We start from the raw sequence: 18,488 nt of genomic DNA on the forward strand, positions 1-18,488 counted from the left end.
TGTGTGATGAAAGCATGCTAAATAATAGATATTAGGCTCAGAAATTTATCTTGAAGGGGTGCCTTTGGAAAGTTTGAGAGAGATATGAAAAAGATAGTTTTGTACCGATTAAGGGAAACTACAAGAAGAGTAGAATCATGGCTTGACTCTTTTCATTTTTTTAACACAAGGAAATCATTAAAACACATCTGAAAACAATGTTTAGAACCCTTATGAGCATGTATTCGAAAAAGAAAAATGAAAGAGAGAGTTGTGTTGTGGCTTACTTGCTAGGCTAGGCCAAGTTGAACAAGATTGCTCTCTTCTTCCTTCCTCTCCCTCTCAAGACTTTTCTCTTGCTCTCCTCTAGGCCGAATGTAGGTGTGTGTGTGTGTGTGTGTGTGTGTGTTGTTTGTGTATGCTATGCTAAGTGGGTGGTTGTATATATAGGCAAATTTGGTGTGAAAGGACACAAAGACCCATTAGTTGGAATTTTATTAAAAAGTTTGGATTTACTTGGAGTCTAATGGAATAGGGAGTGATTAGGAGACTTAATTATGTGATTATACAAGATTTAGTTAGTCTCTAGTTGGAATGGAACTAGGTTAGGGACACAATCCCTAGATTTATGGGTACTTGGTACTTTTGCTTCTAGATTGCCATGATTACAAGCCTTGAAAATTGATCCCCCAAACTCTCCTAGGTTGGCTGGCCATGAGGAAAGGAAATGGGGTATATTTTATTCAATACATGAGTACTATGGATATATTCCCAATGTATATATAGATCCACAAATTGATTTGGTGGTACTATAGTATAAAAAGTACATGTACTAGTTTGGGGCAAATCTTGAAATTAATAAAATAAGTGAGGGCTTGGAATTAAACTCATGTATTGGAACCTTATTTATGTATTTAATTATGATCTAGTTAGGTTTAGGGCTAATTTAAATACCTTCAAGTTAGAAGTACACTCATATATATAGCAAATCTTTATAGGTACCAAGGTCATTATTACTCCAAGATTTCAAGGGATTTGTTTGTACTAAAGTACAATGATTATAGCCTAGGAGGTATGATGGCTAGCCATGTGCTCAAGATTTGGGGAGGTTTTCCTATTTATTTAGTGTACAAATTCCATAGATTTTGTGTACAAAAAGATTTGATGAATAAAAGCTACAAATATATATATATATATATATACAATGGTATTAACTTGGGGTCAATTTGTGATTTAAGTAAAATATGAGGGCTAAGGCCTTAATTTTGGAACATTTATTTTAGAGTAGAATTTAACTAAGTTAGGGTTAGAGAATCAAATTCGGTTTGAATTTCTTGTTTTAAATAAAAAGGCCATCAACCGACGAGTGTGATAAAAATCGAAAAAACTTAGAGTTTTCAAGTGGTAATTCTACGTTTATGGAGTCAATTAATTAGTATTAGGGTATTAAAATGATTTCTAAGTTATCAAAAATCGATCAGGGTTTGCGAGTTTTCAGTTGGTGCATGTATGTTGATTCTAGGGTTAAAATTGCAATTAATTAAGAAATTGAGCGATTTCAAAGAAATAATTTAAAAGTAAGGGACTTAGTAGGGTTTACAAAAGTTAAGGGTCTCACAATTTTAACCCAAAAAAAATCTCTTTCCAAATATGGCCTTAAGAGATAAGACATAGATACAGTGTCGAAGGATGTGAAACCTATTTTCTTCATGTGAACCATTGAAATGGAGTTGGGGCCCTTCCTATCTAGAAGCCATTCACTTTGTTTGGTTTGAGTTTTTTAAAACGGTGGTGTTATATGCACCAATAAATATATAAATTACTGTATTAACACTAATTTGATATTATTATTGACTCCACTCATTAATCATATTAGAAATATTAAAAATTTCTCAAATTATGCCACATCATTAATTAGTACGCTAATTAGTACATTAATTGGTACATATAGCGTTATTCTTTCTAAAAATACTTTTCAAAAAATATTACTTTTTTATTTTCGGTATTTTTTGTTTTTACTGATTTTTAAAAATATTTTAAGCAATTTTTTTAAAAAAATTTTAGACCCACCTAAGATAAATACACTTAAAAAGTATAATTTTTGTAAAATTTTTTTTAAAAAATTCACTAAATACCAAAAAAATATAAAAATTCAGTAAATTTTTCGTATTTTTGTGTATTTATTAATTTGAATAATTTTTGTATTTATTTTTTTGGTGGTCCCTATAATTTATCTTTTTTTCATTTTAGTCTTTGTTGCTTCAATTTGCTCAATTTTGCCCCTTAATTTTATGAATTGTGTCATATTAGTCCAATAAATAACAGCGGTTAAGTTTGATGGACGGATAATCATATGATGTTTCAATTTGGTCCTTGTTGTTTACAAGATGTGTCAATTTAATCCATGTTGTTTTGACTTTCCTATGAACTATAGGGACCAAATTGACACACATTATAAACTATAGGGACCAAATTGAAACATTATTTGATTTTCTGTCTATAAAACTTAACCGCCGCCGTTATTTATTGGACTAATATGAAATAGTCTGCAAAATTAAGAGGCAAAATTGATCAAATTGAAATAACGGGGACCAAAATGAAAAAACTGTAAACTACATGGACCATTTGCATAATTTACTCAATTAATTTTTCAAAATATTTTTTTATAAATATTTTACTTTTTAGATACATCTAAGTAAATTGCATCTAAAAAAGTAAAAAAATGCTTAAAATTTAAAAAATATTCACTACAAACAAAAAATACGAAAAATAAAAAATTCAACTTAAAAAAAATTTAATTCAAAAACTTCAAACCAAACCCACTGATTATGTTTTTGGACAATCTCAAGAGCCATCCGATTAAAAGATTTACATAATTGACTACTGAACTGGGTTGAGACATCCCCCCCAAACAAAAAAAATAAAATAAAATAAAATAAAAGTTGTCTTATTTTTTTGATCGGTAAAGGAAAACTTTATTGATGAATCACATATAAAAACAGATGATAGACAACATCAATAAAGAGGAACTTGGAGCTATAATGAGTTCCAACCTCCTAGTTGGTGAGAGACCAACACAACACAAAAAACAAACAACTGAATAAACACCCATCCAGCACAAAAACAAACAACTGAGAAGCAGCTCCAGCTCTAACTAATAGAACAGATAATAGGCAGAAAAATAGCAGAATCCCCTTTCAGATGTTACCAATTTCACAGGAGCAGAGCAAAACCAGAGCTTTCAGATGATTTCCAATTCCACAAGGGCAGAGCAAAGCCAACACTGGACAGCCACCAGCAGAAAAGCAAAACAGATGAGAAATTCACCCCATAGAAAATCAACCCATAGAGCTTCCAAGTTTTGTTAGAACAGTGCAGGCATCCATTTTTCTGAGTCATGTACTTGTAACGTTGAATCCAAAATTCACAAGAAGATAGTCCCAAAAAATCTGTTCAGTCCTAGAAACCACAAAATACAGAGATGTACAAAGCTTCACTGAACGCAGATGGTGTTATTATTTGTCTTTGGTGAAGAGGCAAAGCAAAATGTTATTAGCTTAGCATCTGTGCAGTCATGAAGTAGTTCCGATTCCCGATCATTAGCCGTTGACCACTCTTTAAAGATTATTTCATTTGTATGAGATGGGACCTAAGGCTATATTCCTCTACCTGCATAGCTGCTGTTGAAGCCAATAAAGCTTCACATTCATCAAGCTTGGCTATTTCCTGTGAGAGTATAGAATAAATGAGGGATCCCATGGCTCTTTCCAAACACAAGCACCAAAACAGAACAGGCAGTTCAGATTTGCCCTGAGCCTTGAGCTACATTACCCTGAATTACAACAGCCCAACATTTAGACCAAACACAATTCCTTTACCTACAGCAGCCCTTCATCCAAACCAATCCCCAAGATTGTTAAAACCCAACACAGCAGCATAACAAGCAGAACATATTCATCCCTTCAAGCACCAACACAGAACAGGCAGATCAGAATTCCCTTGAGCTACAATGCCCTGACTTACCATAGCCCAACAGTCATACCAAACACATTGCCTTAAGCTACAACAGCCCTTCAACCAATCCAAACACCAAATCAAAACAGATTATACATGACAGCACACATTATGAGCAAGCTTGGATGTTGGAGCACATCAGCAAAACAGATCAGTCACAACAGAACAACACATCAAAACCGAAACCCTTCTAAATCAATTGCACCAGAACAGAAAACACTCAAAAACAATAATAGATAGTTTAAACCCTCAGTGCATGATGCAGAATTTCACATTTTGTAAATTAGACACCAAATCACCAACTGAATAACAAAATGAAGGACTAGAAGTTCTGAACGACAATGCAATCCGTGTTTTGATAAGATCACACAACTTTTCAAAGTCCAACTATACCTCGTTAAAAATAATTTCATTCCTCTGCTTCCATAAAGACCAAAGCACTGCCAATGGGATTAACTTCCAAATTACCTTCAATCTGTTAGTGCATCCAACCCCAGTCCACCATTGAATAAGACCCACTACTGACCCCGAATGCACCCAAGATACACCCCACCATCCAAGAATATTAGACCAAACTCTCCAACTGAACATACAGCACAACAGCACATGGGACGCAGTTTCCCTTTCCTTCATGCAGAAAACACAGTTAACATTAGAGTTGGCACTTAGGATCCCAATTCTTTGCAAAAAAGTAGAAGTCTTGATCCTCCTTTTCCATGCTAGCCAAGCAAAAAATTGCACTTTCGGAGGTGCAGCATTCTTCCAGATGAGATCCACCACTTTTGCAGGCATATTAGATGGTAACTCACTCCACTTGTAGACAGGCAATGCAATAAAGATACCAGATCTGTCAACAGCCCAGGACAACCCATCTAGCACACCATTCTTAAGCTCTGGAGCAGTTTGTAGTAACTCCTTCATCCTCCTCAACTCTTCACGTTCCCATTGAAACAATGCTCTTCTGAAAGACAAATCCCACTCCCCATCTCCATTGCTCCTGCTCTTAAACACTGCCACTGATAGACCTTTATGCATAGACAAAGAGTATAATCTAGGAAATAAATTCTTTAAACAGTCAGTACCAACCCATGGATCTAGCCAAAAGCTTATGAGCCTCCTATCCCCAATATTGATCTTTAAGTTGGCCTTAAATGACTCCAGCAACTCTGGACACTTAATAGCAAGCCTCAAAATATCCCTCCACACCATAGAATATCTGGAATTTGCATCTTGCTCTGGCCACCTAGAACCACCATTTTGTGGGTACTTACTAAGAATCACTTGTTTCCAAATAGAATCAAATTCACTCCCAAACCTCCACCACCATTTGAGAAGAAGACATTCATTCATGATTCTCACATTTTTAATACCTAGACCCCCGTTACTTTTGCTTAGAGTAATTTCCTTCCACTTTACCATGTGAATTTTCCAAGTTCATTGCCCCCCAGAGAAATCTAGACTGAATTCTATCAATCTCTTTGGCTACCCCTTCAGGCATTCTAAACAAAGATAAGTAATACATTGGTAATGAAGCCAGCACAGACTTGATCATTGTCAACCGACCAGCAAAGGAAAGAAGCCTACGCTTCCAAGAAGAAAGTTTTAATTTGAAATTATCAATGACAGGTTGCCAAGACCTTTTCCTCCTTGGATTAGCCCCTAATGGCATCCCTAAATACTTCAAAGGTAGCCTATGATGCAGGCAGTTCAATATGGCAGCAAAATCTTTGGTAAGGTCTTCATTAATACCAACACCATACACTACACTCTTGTGATAATTTATCTTCTACCCGGACAAGATTTCAAAACATCTCAATATTCTTTTGATATTAAGCACCTCCTCCCTCTTTGCCTCACAAAACAAAATTGTGTCATCAGCAAATTGTAGGTGAGTAATAGTAAGATCATTTGAACCAACTGATGCACCCTTGATCAATCCAGCCTAAACAGCTCTTTGTATCAGAATATTAAGACCCTCAACTACAATGTTAAAGAGAAAGGGGGATAAGGGATCACCTTGTCTAAGTCCCCTTCGAGAACTAAACTCAGCTATAGGTGATCCATTTACCAGAATAGAGATTTTGGCAGTAGATACACATTCCTTCATCCATTTGATCCATTTTGAAGCAAAACCAAAGTTTGATAACATGGAGAAGAGGAACTCCCAATTTATTAAATCATATGCTTTCTCGAAATCGAGCTTTAAGATAAGACCTTTCTTTTGCTTCTTCTTCCAATCATCAACAATCTCATTAGCAACCAAGATACCATCAAGAATACTTCTACCCCCTATAAAAGCTGATTGAGACTCACTAATAATCTTCGGTAAAACAACCTTGAGTCTACTGGATAAGACTTTGGACAGCACTTTGTACAATGATCCAATCAAACTGATTGGCCTAAAATCACTGAGAGAAGAAGGATTTTCATTCTTTGGAATCAAGGCCACAAAGGAACTATTAATACCAAGCACCAACTTTGAGTTGGTATGGAACTCACTCACGAACTGCATCACATCCCCTTTAATTATTTGCCAACACTTCTAGAGCATCATAAGGTTAAAGCCATCAGGGCCAGGGGCCTTATTCCCATCACAATTCTTAAAAGCTGCCACAACTTCAGATTCTATAAACTCAGCTTCCAACTCAGCACGCGCCTCTCCAATCCCAATAGACTTAAATGGACCATATAAACTTGGCCTATTAAACCATGATTCTGAAAACTGTCGTTGAAAGTGATTGAACACTTCGGTTCTTATTTCCTTAGGATCTTCAGTCAAGGGCCCATTAACCTCAATTGAGCACAGTGCATTCCTATTCCTCCTCGTGGAGGCCATGACATGGGAAAATTTGGTATTTCTATCACCTTTTAATATCCAGTTAGCTCTGGACTTCTACAGCCATAATCATTCAACTATTTTACTCAAATTCCATGCTTCACCTATTAACTCCCTAAGTGTAGATCTCTCTGCATCAGTGAGTAATCTTTGTTCAGCTACCAAATCCAAGACATGTATCTCCTCCTCCAGTTGCTTGAGTTTAAAATCCACCTTGCCAAACACCTCAAGGTTCCATCTTTTCAGTGCTGCTTTAAGTAATCTCAGTTTCCTTAAACATTTGAATCCAGCCCAACCATTTACATGAGATTCAGCCCAAATTTTCTGCACAAAAATCTTAAACTTCGGATAAAGACACCAGGCATTTAGAAACTTAAATGGCTTTGGACACCAATCTCTTTCATCTTCCATCATTAATATAGGACAATGATCCAAGAGCCTTCTTGGTAATCCCCACAATTTAAAATTAAATTTTTGCAACCAATCTGGACTAATTAAAAACCTATCCAGCCTACTCCATTTGGGGCTATTCTGAGAGTTACACCAAGTGAACTTTCTCTCCAACATTGGTAAGTCACACACTTCCAGGTTATCAATTAACTTGTTAAAGTCCTTCATACCACCACTTCGTTGGGAACAACCCACCCTCTCAGATAATGTCCTAATCTCATTAAAGTCACTACCCAAGCACCAAGGATTAACAAAGCTTCTCTTCAAATTCTTCAAAGTTTCCTATAATCCCTTCCTATTAGCACCATCAGTCGGGCCATAAACATTCACAATAACATGAGCTAGACTTGTAAAAAGGGTGCCAGACAAAATGATAAAATACCTGTTACAACAGCAGTCCAGAAGTTGAAACACTTGTAGATTCTAGACACACAGTAGTCCACCAGCTACACCCTCTGAGTCCACAGCCATATAGGCCATCTGTTCCCCAGGTCAACAAGATCTAGCAAATTCGTCAGTTATAGCAAGTCTCTTTGTTTCCTGAAACAGTGCCACATCCACCTTTCTTTCAAATAGAAGTTTTTTGATTTTCCTCCTTTTAATGGACTTGCCTAGCCCTCTAACATTCCAAGATAAGAGCTTCATTAAAACAAATTTACTCACCAAAACTCCACAGCAGATACAGATTACTCTGCCTTACTACCCCTTTTACCCAGTACCTCCTTATCCTTAACTTCCAGTTCCATCAATTTGCTAATTACTTCCTCATCCTTCCCTTTACATTTCAGCCCAAGCAACTTCCCTATCTTCAGAGTCGCTTCTGCCTCATTAAGGAGCAGTTGACCAGAACCCGATTTGCTTGCCATGGACAAAGAAATAGCTGCAGCTGCCGACCTAAAAATGGCCCCTTTCTTGAAGATCAAAACTGATCCAACCCCTATTTGTAGGCTTCTTTTTTTCTTCCTCTGATATTTCACCAACCCTTTACCTTTCTCTTTTGTAGTAGTTTTCCTTTTTTGATCTACCACTGCCGTGTAACTTGTTGTTGCTTCGAAAGGCTCCTTATCCACACTGACATGAGTTGCCTTTCCATTGCTATTTTGGACTTCATCCTCCTTTGTTAGCAGATCCTTTGGATCACTTAATTCAGAAGATCTATGGCCCAGAATATTACCACACTGTAAGCCATGGGCCTTACTTAATAACACCTCTATATTAAGCCCAGGTGCATCTTTTTTCTGGCCCACTAAGACTCTTCATAAAACCTGGAGTAATAACATCATCTACTATAATCTGGTTACCTTTAGTTTGAATTTGAAAAGGAGTTGGCCCTGATTTGACTGTCTGGGACCCGCATGCTTCAACTCCACTTCCAGGTTGCTTCTACAAGCAGTCCAACTGACCTATCGACATGATAGTCTCCTCAACCCTAGACATACTTAGCTCCCTCAGTTGTCCATCAGTGGCTGTATAGTCATCATATCCTACCCTTGGCCTCCTTGCTCCACATCACCTGTGTTGTCCAGCACACCACCAACGTGGCCCTCCACATCAGCTTCATCTTCACCCTCCTTGCTCTCCAAAACAGACCTCTGCTCTTGATCCTGTTCCTCACCATTTGAAGTTGAATTTTCCGTTTGGGGCTGTTCACCATAACATCTGCATTGCTTGTATATCACCTCTGAAATCACCCCATGTTCTTCACAAACCTTGACTGGGAAGTCAACCCCCTTGCATCGCAGGATAATAGTTGTGTTTATGGACTCCATACACCTAGTAGCAATTGTCACCTTACCACTGTGGAAAGACATCATGCTAAATGTGTCCTCATTAATGCCTATGACCTCCCTCCATGTCCTTCCAATGCTACTACATGTTTTGCAGCTCTAGAGATTCAGGGGAACACCATAACACGTGAGCCATATAGATCTTTCTTGATCGAGAATCATCCCCTGCTGCCATACCTTGACTGATTCACTCCATGGCTGAATCCACCCCTCCATTGATTTGAGTTTCTTTTGCATTGTAGCCGCTGAATCAAACGTTAGCACAATATCTCTTCCCCTTCCATCTCTAACGTAAACATTACCCATTCTTCTTTCTTCAATTCCTCTTTGAACTCCACCGCAAGAATTTGAGGTTTCAATCGGACAATCACACTTTCATACAGCCACCCATTGCCCTCCTCGTAAGCTTGTATACTGATGTTTGAATCTGGAGCCAGCCCTGGACCACTCAATATTTGAGCATAAGACTTACCCCTTTGTAACATATTTGGAGCTCTGCTGTTTATATCAACATCCCTTCTTCCAACCGATGTGATTACTGGTTTGTGGTTAGCCTCTTTTCCTTGAACAAAATGTGCTACCTTCACTTTCAGAGCTCTGCTATCACACCAAATACCATGAGCTTTTTGGACCGCCATATTCACTGCCACTGGACAAGCGTATCGGACAAACCCAAACCTTGATCGAGTCAGCTTTCTCCTTTTGTTGGGGATGAACACATCCTTCACTATCCCATAGTTTGTGAATATGTTATACAACCCTTTTGGATCCATAGATTCTGGGAGATTATCCACAAAGATTGTATGAATCTCCTTACCCAGATCTGAGTTCCTACCTCCCTTACCACCATGTTTACGCAGAACCGGTTTCCACCCTCTATCTTCCATTTTTGTCCTATCTCCCATTCCTCTGTTCTTCAATTGTCTTATGAGCACATAATTATTTCTGAACTGTTGGAACCACCCCCATGCAATGTGAAGTGACTAAAAGTTTAACGACATGTCTCTATTACAAGAAGTGGCTACGAAAGACGAGAGAAAGAGTTACAGAGCTAGAAAAAGTAGTAGTAAAAAGTTTAAAATTAAAAATGAAGTGTGTTATGTAAATTTTATTATGAATTTTTTTTTTCTAAGTACGTTGCATTGTCGTTGAATTGGATGTGAGTTGCCCATAGAATTCTTCAAGTCCAACACCAAAAAATTGTGAACAAATCCAACATATCTCTCTCCCTGTCGCTGTTTGCTTCACTTTGTTTTTCAAGAGACTGGCTTTCTAATTTATACATGAGTAGTGCAATATAATTTACCAAAATTTATGAACTTCTTTCCCTCAAATGAGTTCTCCCACTCACATATTCTTCAGTAGATCTCATTTTAGATTTCAAAATTTTATTATTATCCGCCATATATATGAGTTTTAAAATTTTATAAAATTTAGTTTCTTGTATATAATTATTTTATTGCTAATTTTACCAATACCTTTCAGTTATTAATAAATATCACTTCCTACCCTAATCTATGAACACATGCATGTATACTCTTTCAATTATAAAAATCTATCATTTTCACCCTCTAAAAGGGAGGCATTTGGACATAATTCTTAATTGAGGGAGTCAAAACGTACGGATTCATATGTAAGGAGGTAAGATGACATTCCTAATAGTTGAGGGGTCTTGATGTAATGAACTTTGTTTTTTAAGGGTATATAAGGAGGTAAGATGATATTCCTAATAGTTGAGGGGTCTTGATGTAATGAACTTTGTTTTTTAAGGGTAAATTACACTAATCTCTCATGATATTTGAAAATAATACAAGTAACTCCAAAACTTTAACATATTTACATTGATCTCCCTTTTAGTAAGGTTAAAGCAATAGAAATTAATGTATTAGTATGAATACACAATGATAAATAAAAAAAATATATAATTTAGTGTAAAAAAAAATAACAACATTTATTTTTTTTATCCAAATGATTAATGAAATATTGATAAAAATGAAACCGTGTTGTTATGTAAATTAAATTGTTATTTTTTTCAAACTTGAAAGGATTTGAGTGTTAATTTATCATATTTTTAAATTTATTCAATGTATTGGAGAAAAGGTAGGCCCGACGGAATCGTGATTTCATTATTAGGGTGGTCAAAAATAAAATAATATTTTTCACTATATACGCAAAACACATAAGTATATATAATATGATATATATATATATATTAAAAAAATTTAAATATCATAGAAGCAATTTCTAGTAAGATAAAGAAATTTTTTAGTGTAAAATAAAAAGAAAATTCAAAATAAAAAAAAATGACATATATATATTTTTATATTGAAAGTAATTTTATGTATAAAATAATATATATATATCTTTAAAGTTGTATGATAAATAGTAATTTTCACAGAAATAAAAGAGTCATAACACCCTGTAGCCTTCTGCTAATTCTGTCCCTCGCTACAATAGTTCACATGCATGCATGCAGTAGTTAGTGCGTACATATGGATGAGGATGCATCATGCATATATGTCCATACATGCAGCTATCCATACAAAGAAGCACAGAGCTTTTGCTGTACCAGACCACAGAGGAACAGAAACAGAAAACAAAGATATTTTTGCTAACGAGGAAAAGGAAACAGCTTGATTGATTGATAGCATCCTGGCAATTGCCTACTACAAAACACAAATTTCAAATAATTTTTCAGAAACAAATTAATCGTGTACAACAAATCCAAATATGAGCTGTTCAATCCAATCAACAAGAAGAGAGAGAGAGAGAGAGAGAGAGAGATTGGAGGGTCGACATCCTCTCATGTCAACTTCATCCATCCATTCATCAAGCTGGCAATCTGCAAACCCATAAACATCACGTCATAATGAGCCGGCAAAAAATATTCCATGGCCCCATGTGGCATTGAACCAAAATAATTTAAGTTATTTTGGACTATTTTGAGAAGATAGTAAAAATAATTTTTTGATTTTTAATTAATTTTTTTATTTTTTTAGACAAATGATTTGAGAAATTAATAAACAGTTACTTTTAACTTTTTTGATTAATATTTATTTATGATGTCAAATCATAATAAAATGACTAAACTACCCACATTCAATTTAAAATATTTATAACTTCACCCATGTAGTACATTTTGACTCATGAGAGGTAGAATTGTAATTTTACTAGTAGCTAAAAACTAACTTCTCAAATAAAAAAAAATGTAAAAAAGCCAACTTCTAACTTTTGTTACAAACAAAAAAAAGTGACTAAAAGCTAAGTTCCCAAAACACCCTTTAGTCCCCACTTGGTAAACATTTTAGGCTAAACGATCATAAAATGACAAAAAAAATTAAATAAATAAAAATTATAAAATGTCAAAACACTTGAGTTGAGATGTAAATTTACCAAATTGACCCATATACAAACAAAAAATCAAAAAAACATCATTTCTAAATGGAAGGTAATTTTGTCATTTTAATGTAAAATGTCAAAAAAGTCTAACAAAAAAACCAAACAAATAAAAAAGTTTCAGGCTAAAAAAATTAAAAAATTCAAAAGTCAACTAAAAAATTTATTGCCAAACGATTTGTGTAAGGAGTGGTTTGAGATAAATTAAATAACTATATTTTTTTGACATTTTATAAAAAAAAAAATATATGATAAAAATAAATAGTTTAGATTATTTTATGGCATGGCCTATGGGCAATGAATAATGCTCCATTTAAGGATTTTTCACATCTATGGTTACAAAATTCAAAGAACCTATTAAAACAAAAAAACTAATAAATTGTATATATAGGTTTATACATGTGCATACATATAGAGAGCTACAAGTTTAAGAAAACAAAAATTAATTCAAAATTCACTTGAATTGAAAAATCTTATTCATTTATTTGATTCCTGTGTTTGTGGCCGGACATAAGCGAGAGATATGGCATATTCGACGAACAAGAGTAGGGGTTGTAGTTTAGGTTCGACGAATAACAGGTATATAACTCAGTAATTAAGGTGGATAAAATATTAAAATAGCTAGAATCTGAAAGCAGCTTTTCAACATTTGAGTAATACGGTCTATTTTGAGAGGTGGGTTAAAAGTCACTTTCTAATTTTTTAATTTACTTTTCTCTTTTATAAAAAAATTAAAAAAAAGTCAAAAAATAACTTTTCACCAAATTTCTAATCACATAACAAATAATTCATTTTATTAAAATCTCAAAATCAATTAATAATTTTTAATAATGCCATAAATATATTTCAATTAATAATTCTAATAATTTTATTATTGTACAGGTGAGCAGTTAGAATTTTTTTTTGTGTGTTAATTATATTAAATAAAAAAATTCTAATAATAAAGTATTTGTAATTTTCAACACTATAGGAATAATTCGTATTTTAAATAAATTTTGAGAAGTGTATTTATAATTTATCTTAAATATTTTTAGGTATTTCATATTATTTTATACGGACACTGAAATTAATAACCATCCATTGAGAGAACACTAGCAATTTTCTTATAGTTCTTTTTAATATATATATATAATATAATTTCTAATACAGATTCTCTATGAACAAAAAGGACAAAAAGGAAAGACAAATTACGAAGTAAGAAAAGACTAAAAGGGCAAATTACGATAATAGTCATTATGTTTTAATTCTTGTGTGATTGGGGTATTTATAATTTTAATTAGATCAATTTTGATCTTAAATTTATGATTTTATTTTAGTTTGTTCCAATTGTAAGGCCATTTTTTTGGCTAGCCGGCTCCAAGGTTTTGGCCGGCCGGCGAATTAGCAGTCCATGTACTTTGATTGTTGTGTCATTTTGATCTTCGTAATTTTAATTGGTATAATTTTGATCTTAAATTTATGATTTTGTTTTAATTTGGTCTAATTAATTACAACTCTTACATTTTTATAAAAAATATACATAAAAGTGGCATGTGCCATATTTTTTAAAATAAAATTATAAATTTACTAAATCCGGTGAGTTAATTATAACAAATTCAGTGATTATTTCTCTTTTAAAAATACTAATGACATTGTTAATTAGGCTAAATTGACACAATTTAAAATTAAAAGTGAAAATTAAATCAATTAAAAATAAATGGATCAAAATGATCCAGATGACAAAATGAAAGAACCACCGTAATTTGCCCAAGAAAAAAAGCATGCAGCTTTCGTTTGACTACTGCGGAGCAGACACAATAACAACAACAAAAATGTGGATGGATGAGTTAACCTTGAATTAACAGAAAACAAATAAATATTAGCTTTTACAAATTCCATTCATTGTTCAATATTCAAAATTTAAACTGTTCCAATGAACAATAACTTCATTATTTATATCTTTAATATGCTCATTTTATGTGTGGGCAGATTGATTTCTTTCGTGAACGGGTTAAATACATACAGGGATTATAATTATCAGGTAGTTAGTAAGAACAAACAGTGAAAATAAATATTATGTTAAATTGTTGATGACAAACTCATTTAAAAATTTAAGCTAGTAATAGAAAATTTTATTATCTATATATCCTCAATATTTAAATATGAAATCAACATGATGTGTAGGCAAAAAGCGAGCATAAAAAGAGTATAGTAAGTGAACTGAGGGAGAAGAACATGTGAACGCATAAGAACACTGTCTCAAGAAAGCTAAAAAATAAAATTAGGGTTAGGGTTTTGAGATGGAGTGAGTGAGAGTACTTAACTTAGATCTAGAGAGTGCAAGTGAAACCAGGAGGGGGTGTCTTCCCACAAGTGACAAGGAGCTGAAGAGCGAGTGGAACAAAGATGTTGAGGTTCAGAACCTTGAGCTTCAGAGTGGTGCACAAGCACACTGCTGCCTCAAGCTCCACCAGCCCTTGCAGCACTGGGCAGCACTCGTTGACGACAGGGTCACCAAGGCCAATGTGCACCAACCCGCCAAGAAGATCCACACAAGCTCCAAGCTTAAGAGTGTCGATTGGGCACGTGGCGGGTGGTGGTGGCAGGCAAGGCAGGCAAGGCTTAGGTGGTGGTGGCGGGCAAGGCTTAGTTGTTGGCGGGTTAGTCACCGGAGGAACTGTCACTGGGGGGAGGGGCTTGATTGGAGGGAGAATCCCTGGAGGGAGGGTGATGGGTGGGTTCACAATTGGAGGTAGGGTTACCGGAGGCAGGGTGACCGGTGGTTTGGGAATCGGAGGTAGGGTGACCGGTGGTTTGACAGTCGGAGGTTGGGTGACCGGTGGTTTGACAATGGGGGGTACGGTTACCGGAGGGTTGATGGGTGGGACAATGACCGGGGGGTGGGTGATTGGAGGATTGACAATGGGTGGGAGGGTAATGGGTCCCTTGGGTGGCTTAACCTTGCCGGGCTTGTGCTTTGGGGGTTGGCCACAAATGCCACAACCAAGAATGGGGGTGGTGGAAGAGATGAATAGCATGGAAATGAAAAGGAGAGCTGTGAACTTAGATGACTCCATTTTAGTGTACTCTTTGCTTTGCTTTGTGTTGCAAAACAAAGAGAGAAATGGACTGGGTTGGTAAAGTAGTGGTAGATGAGTGGGGTGTTATATAGAGTGAGTGAGCAGTGAAGTTCAAAAACAAAACAAAAAGGAAAAAACCCTAGAAGCCAAAAAAATAAAATAGAAAAAAAAACCCTAGAAGCAAATCACGTGAACATGGGGCTGGGGAAAAAGGCAGCTGACAAATTTTGCTAGTTGGCATTGGCAACTAGCTTGGAGATGCATGAATATCCATTTTGCCCTATCATTGTGCTTTTATCACTAGATTGGGTGATTCAAAATTTCATCCAGGATATCATATTATATTACATTGAGTTTTAATGAACCCTATAACTTGACTCAACTGTCTGTCATGGATAGGTTACTAGGGTTTAATTTGGTCCAAGAGAAACAAATATTAAGTACAAATAACATTACTTTGCATAGTCTCAGCCATCACTAAAAATTACAATTATGTCCTTATATCTTATATTCATCCAACTGTATATTATCCTTCCTATCACAATATAATTATTTTTCATTAAATAGTGATATTGTATTATCATTACACCTAATATCCTCAACGTCCTTCCAACACAAAGTATGTGTCTTATATATGGTTAGTTAGATGACTACTCTTTAGGCTTAATTTAACCACCTGTTCCATAATATGCAGATTCATTATGGGACTTTTTTTTTTTTCACCGTATGTAAAAGGAAAATGGGGTACTTTCAAATGAGTGCATATTTAAAAATTTATTTTCAAATTAATGATAAATTTTATAAACATTAAAAGGTAAAATTATAAATCTTATCATCTATTTGTAATTAATTTTTGAGGCTATCTCTGAGAGGTAATTTTCCCAAGGAAAATAGGGGTACAAGAAATTATTTGGTAAAGAAGAGGATTAAGCTTATGAAACAATCGCGTGTGCATTCCTCTATTATTTGAACGAGACAAATGCGATTCAGACTTCAATCCCATAAAGCATGTTTCAATAAGTAAACTAAATAATTGTTGACGCAAATCTGTGTGTGTTAGCCTGGCATGATAGTATTTTCAATTCATTATTTTGATTGCACTGGAACATGTGCCGGCGTAATTAATTTTGAGCAAATTACACTGATGTTTCTATATTTTGTTTTTGTGTTATTTTAATTTTTTAATTTTTTATTTGCTCAATTTTAATCTTATATTTTTTTTATTTATGTCAATTCAGTCCAATTTGCAAACGTTTGTTAATTAATTAATTTATTTACTATTTTAAAAATCGGACCGGTGAGCAAATCGGACAAGGGATCGGGTGAACGGGTCATCGGTTTAACCGTCGGATTGAACCGGAATCGAACTGTGACGTAATAAATATATTAAAATTATATTTAAATAAAAATATAAGTAATAAAATTATAAATTAAAAATATTAAATTATCTTAAATATTTGTCATAATATTTTTTTACTGAAAATATAATAATATAATTTAAAATATTATTAATTTTAATTTTGGAAGAGGAAATCAAATATTTAATATTCCCTCCATATGATTTTAATTCGAATAATTTGATTGAAAGAATAGCAAAAATTTTGAAGGGATATCAAAATTTCAATATTCTCTCCAATACATTTGATTGAATCCCACATAGATTTCTTGAGTTTTTTGAAAGAATTTTTTTTTTCTTATAGCTTTTAATGACATTCCTCACAAGAAGAGACTCTTGAAAGAGAGTTTCAAATTAAAATTTTATTATATTCTTATATTATATATATATATATATATATATATATATATAGATATATAAAATAAGAAAGAAAGAAAGAAAAGAAAGGAAATGAAAAAAAAAAAAAAAAAAAAGAAAAGTTCCAAGCTGATCAACCCGATGAACTGGCTCCGGGGCTGCCGGTTCGACTGCTGGTTTTCCCGGTTCTCTCTAAATAAGATGGTTTTTAGTTTTGACCTGTTCAGAGGGTATATTCAGACTGAAACTCCGACTGGTCGACGGTTCAATCGGTCCGGTCCGGTCCAATTTTCAAAATCGAAAATTTATTTATTTTTAATTTTTAACCAAGTGCGCATTACATGTCCTATTTTTAAGAGCAAAATTGTAAATTCTTATATTTTCTACATAAATCAGTCCAATTCAGTGAGTTAACTCACTCAAATAAGTAGAGAGGGCTTATGGTGGGTTTCATTATTGGGATGAGGGCTCTCTATGGATCTAATCTAGATGATGGGAGGAGGAGGAGAAATGAGGACTCGGTGCATCTCCCTGAGGGTTGTGACTGGAGGCCGTCATCGTTGCAGATTGTGGATGAGCTTGTCGTCGCTATCTCCACTCATCTCTTTTTATTTTTTTATTACAATTCAAATTTTATTTTTGATTTTGGTGTGGTTTGGTGGTAGCAGTGATTGTTTGGTGGCATGCGACAACCCCATTTTGTATTATGCTTTTAATTTCTTAATTGTGCACGTGCTTATGTGCTAAGTATGAATTTGGTGATAATCATGTCATTAATGTGGTTTTGACTACATATTTGTTGATCATTAGAAAATCTATTATGATTTTTGTTTTGATCTGAAAATTGAAGGTCTTAATGGCGTCAGAAACCGAAATTGGCTAATTTATTGTGATCAACATAATCTGTAGAGCCTATTAAAAAGTTTGATTAAAATTTGATTCAATTCAAAAATATCAAGTTTTGATTAAATTAACATTAAACCTAATTATTCACTTAATTCTTGATTAGTGATAATTAAGCCAATTAGTATATATACATGTTATAATCAAGGAGTTGAGCTAAAACACATTATTTGGCTGAATTTTACAAGTTAGAGAGAGAGTGAGGGCAATTTAGAGAGGAAAGGAGCTTGTGAACTTGGAATTTGGTACGGAAATTGGAGAATTAAGAAGAAGAACTCATTATTTTGTAAGAATTTGTGTTATTGAAGACC

At 34.4% G+C, this 18,488-nt stretch overlaps 1 protein-coding gene across 1 annotated transcript; it reads right to left on the minus strand.

Annotated features, from left to right (window-relative positions):
• Positions 1-11,671: 11,671 nt before the first annotated feature.
• LOC114263181 (uncharacterized) lies at positions 11,672-15,518 on the minus strand. The gene is made up of 2 exons (XM_082903414.1): positions 14,766-15,518; positions 11,672-11,908 (listed from the first exon to the last, which is right to left on the minus strand). Exon 1 carries the CDS (start codon positions 15,516-15,518, stop codon positions 14,772-14,774), a length of 747 nt encoding a protein of 248 aa, XP_082759540.1. The 3' UTR covers positions 11,672-11,908; positions 14,766-14,771.
• Between the last annotated feature and the right edge of the window lie 2,970 nt (positions 15,519-18,488).

Source organism: Camellia sinensis, chromosome 13 (assembly GCF_055761805.1).
Source record: "Camellia sinensis isolate YWXY chromosome 13, ASM5576180v1, whole genome shotgun sequence".
In the NCBI taxonomy this organism is placed as follows: domain Eukaryota; kingdom Viridiplantae; phylum Streptophyta; class Magnoliopsida; order Ericales; family Theaceae; genus Camellia; species Camellia sinensis.

Excerpts from the sequence above, each read along its gene's own strand:
- LOC114263181 (XM_082903414.1), bottom strand. The coding sequence starts at position 15,518 with ATGGAGTCATCTAAGTTCACAGCTCTCCTTTTCATTTCCATGCTATTC.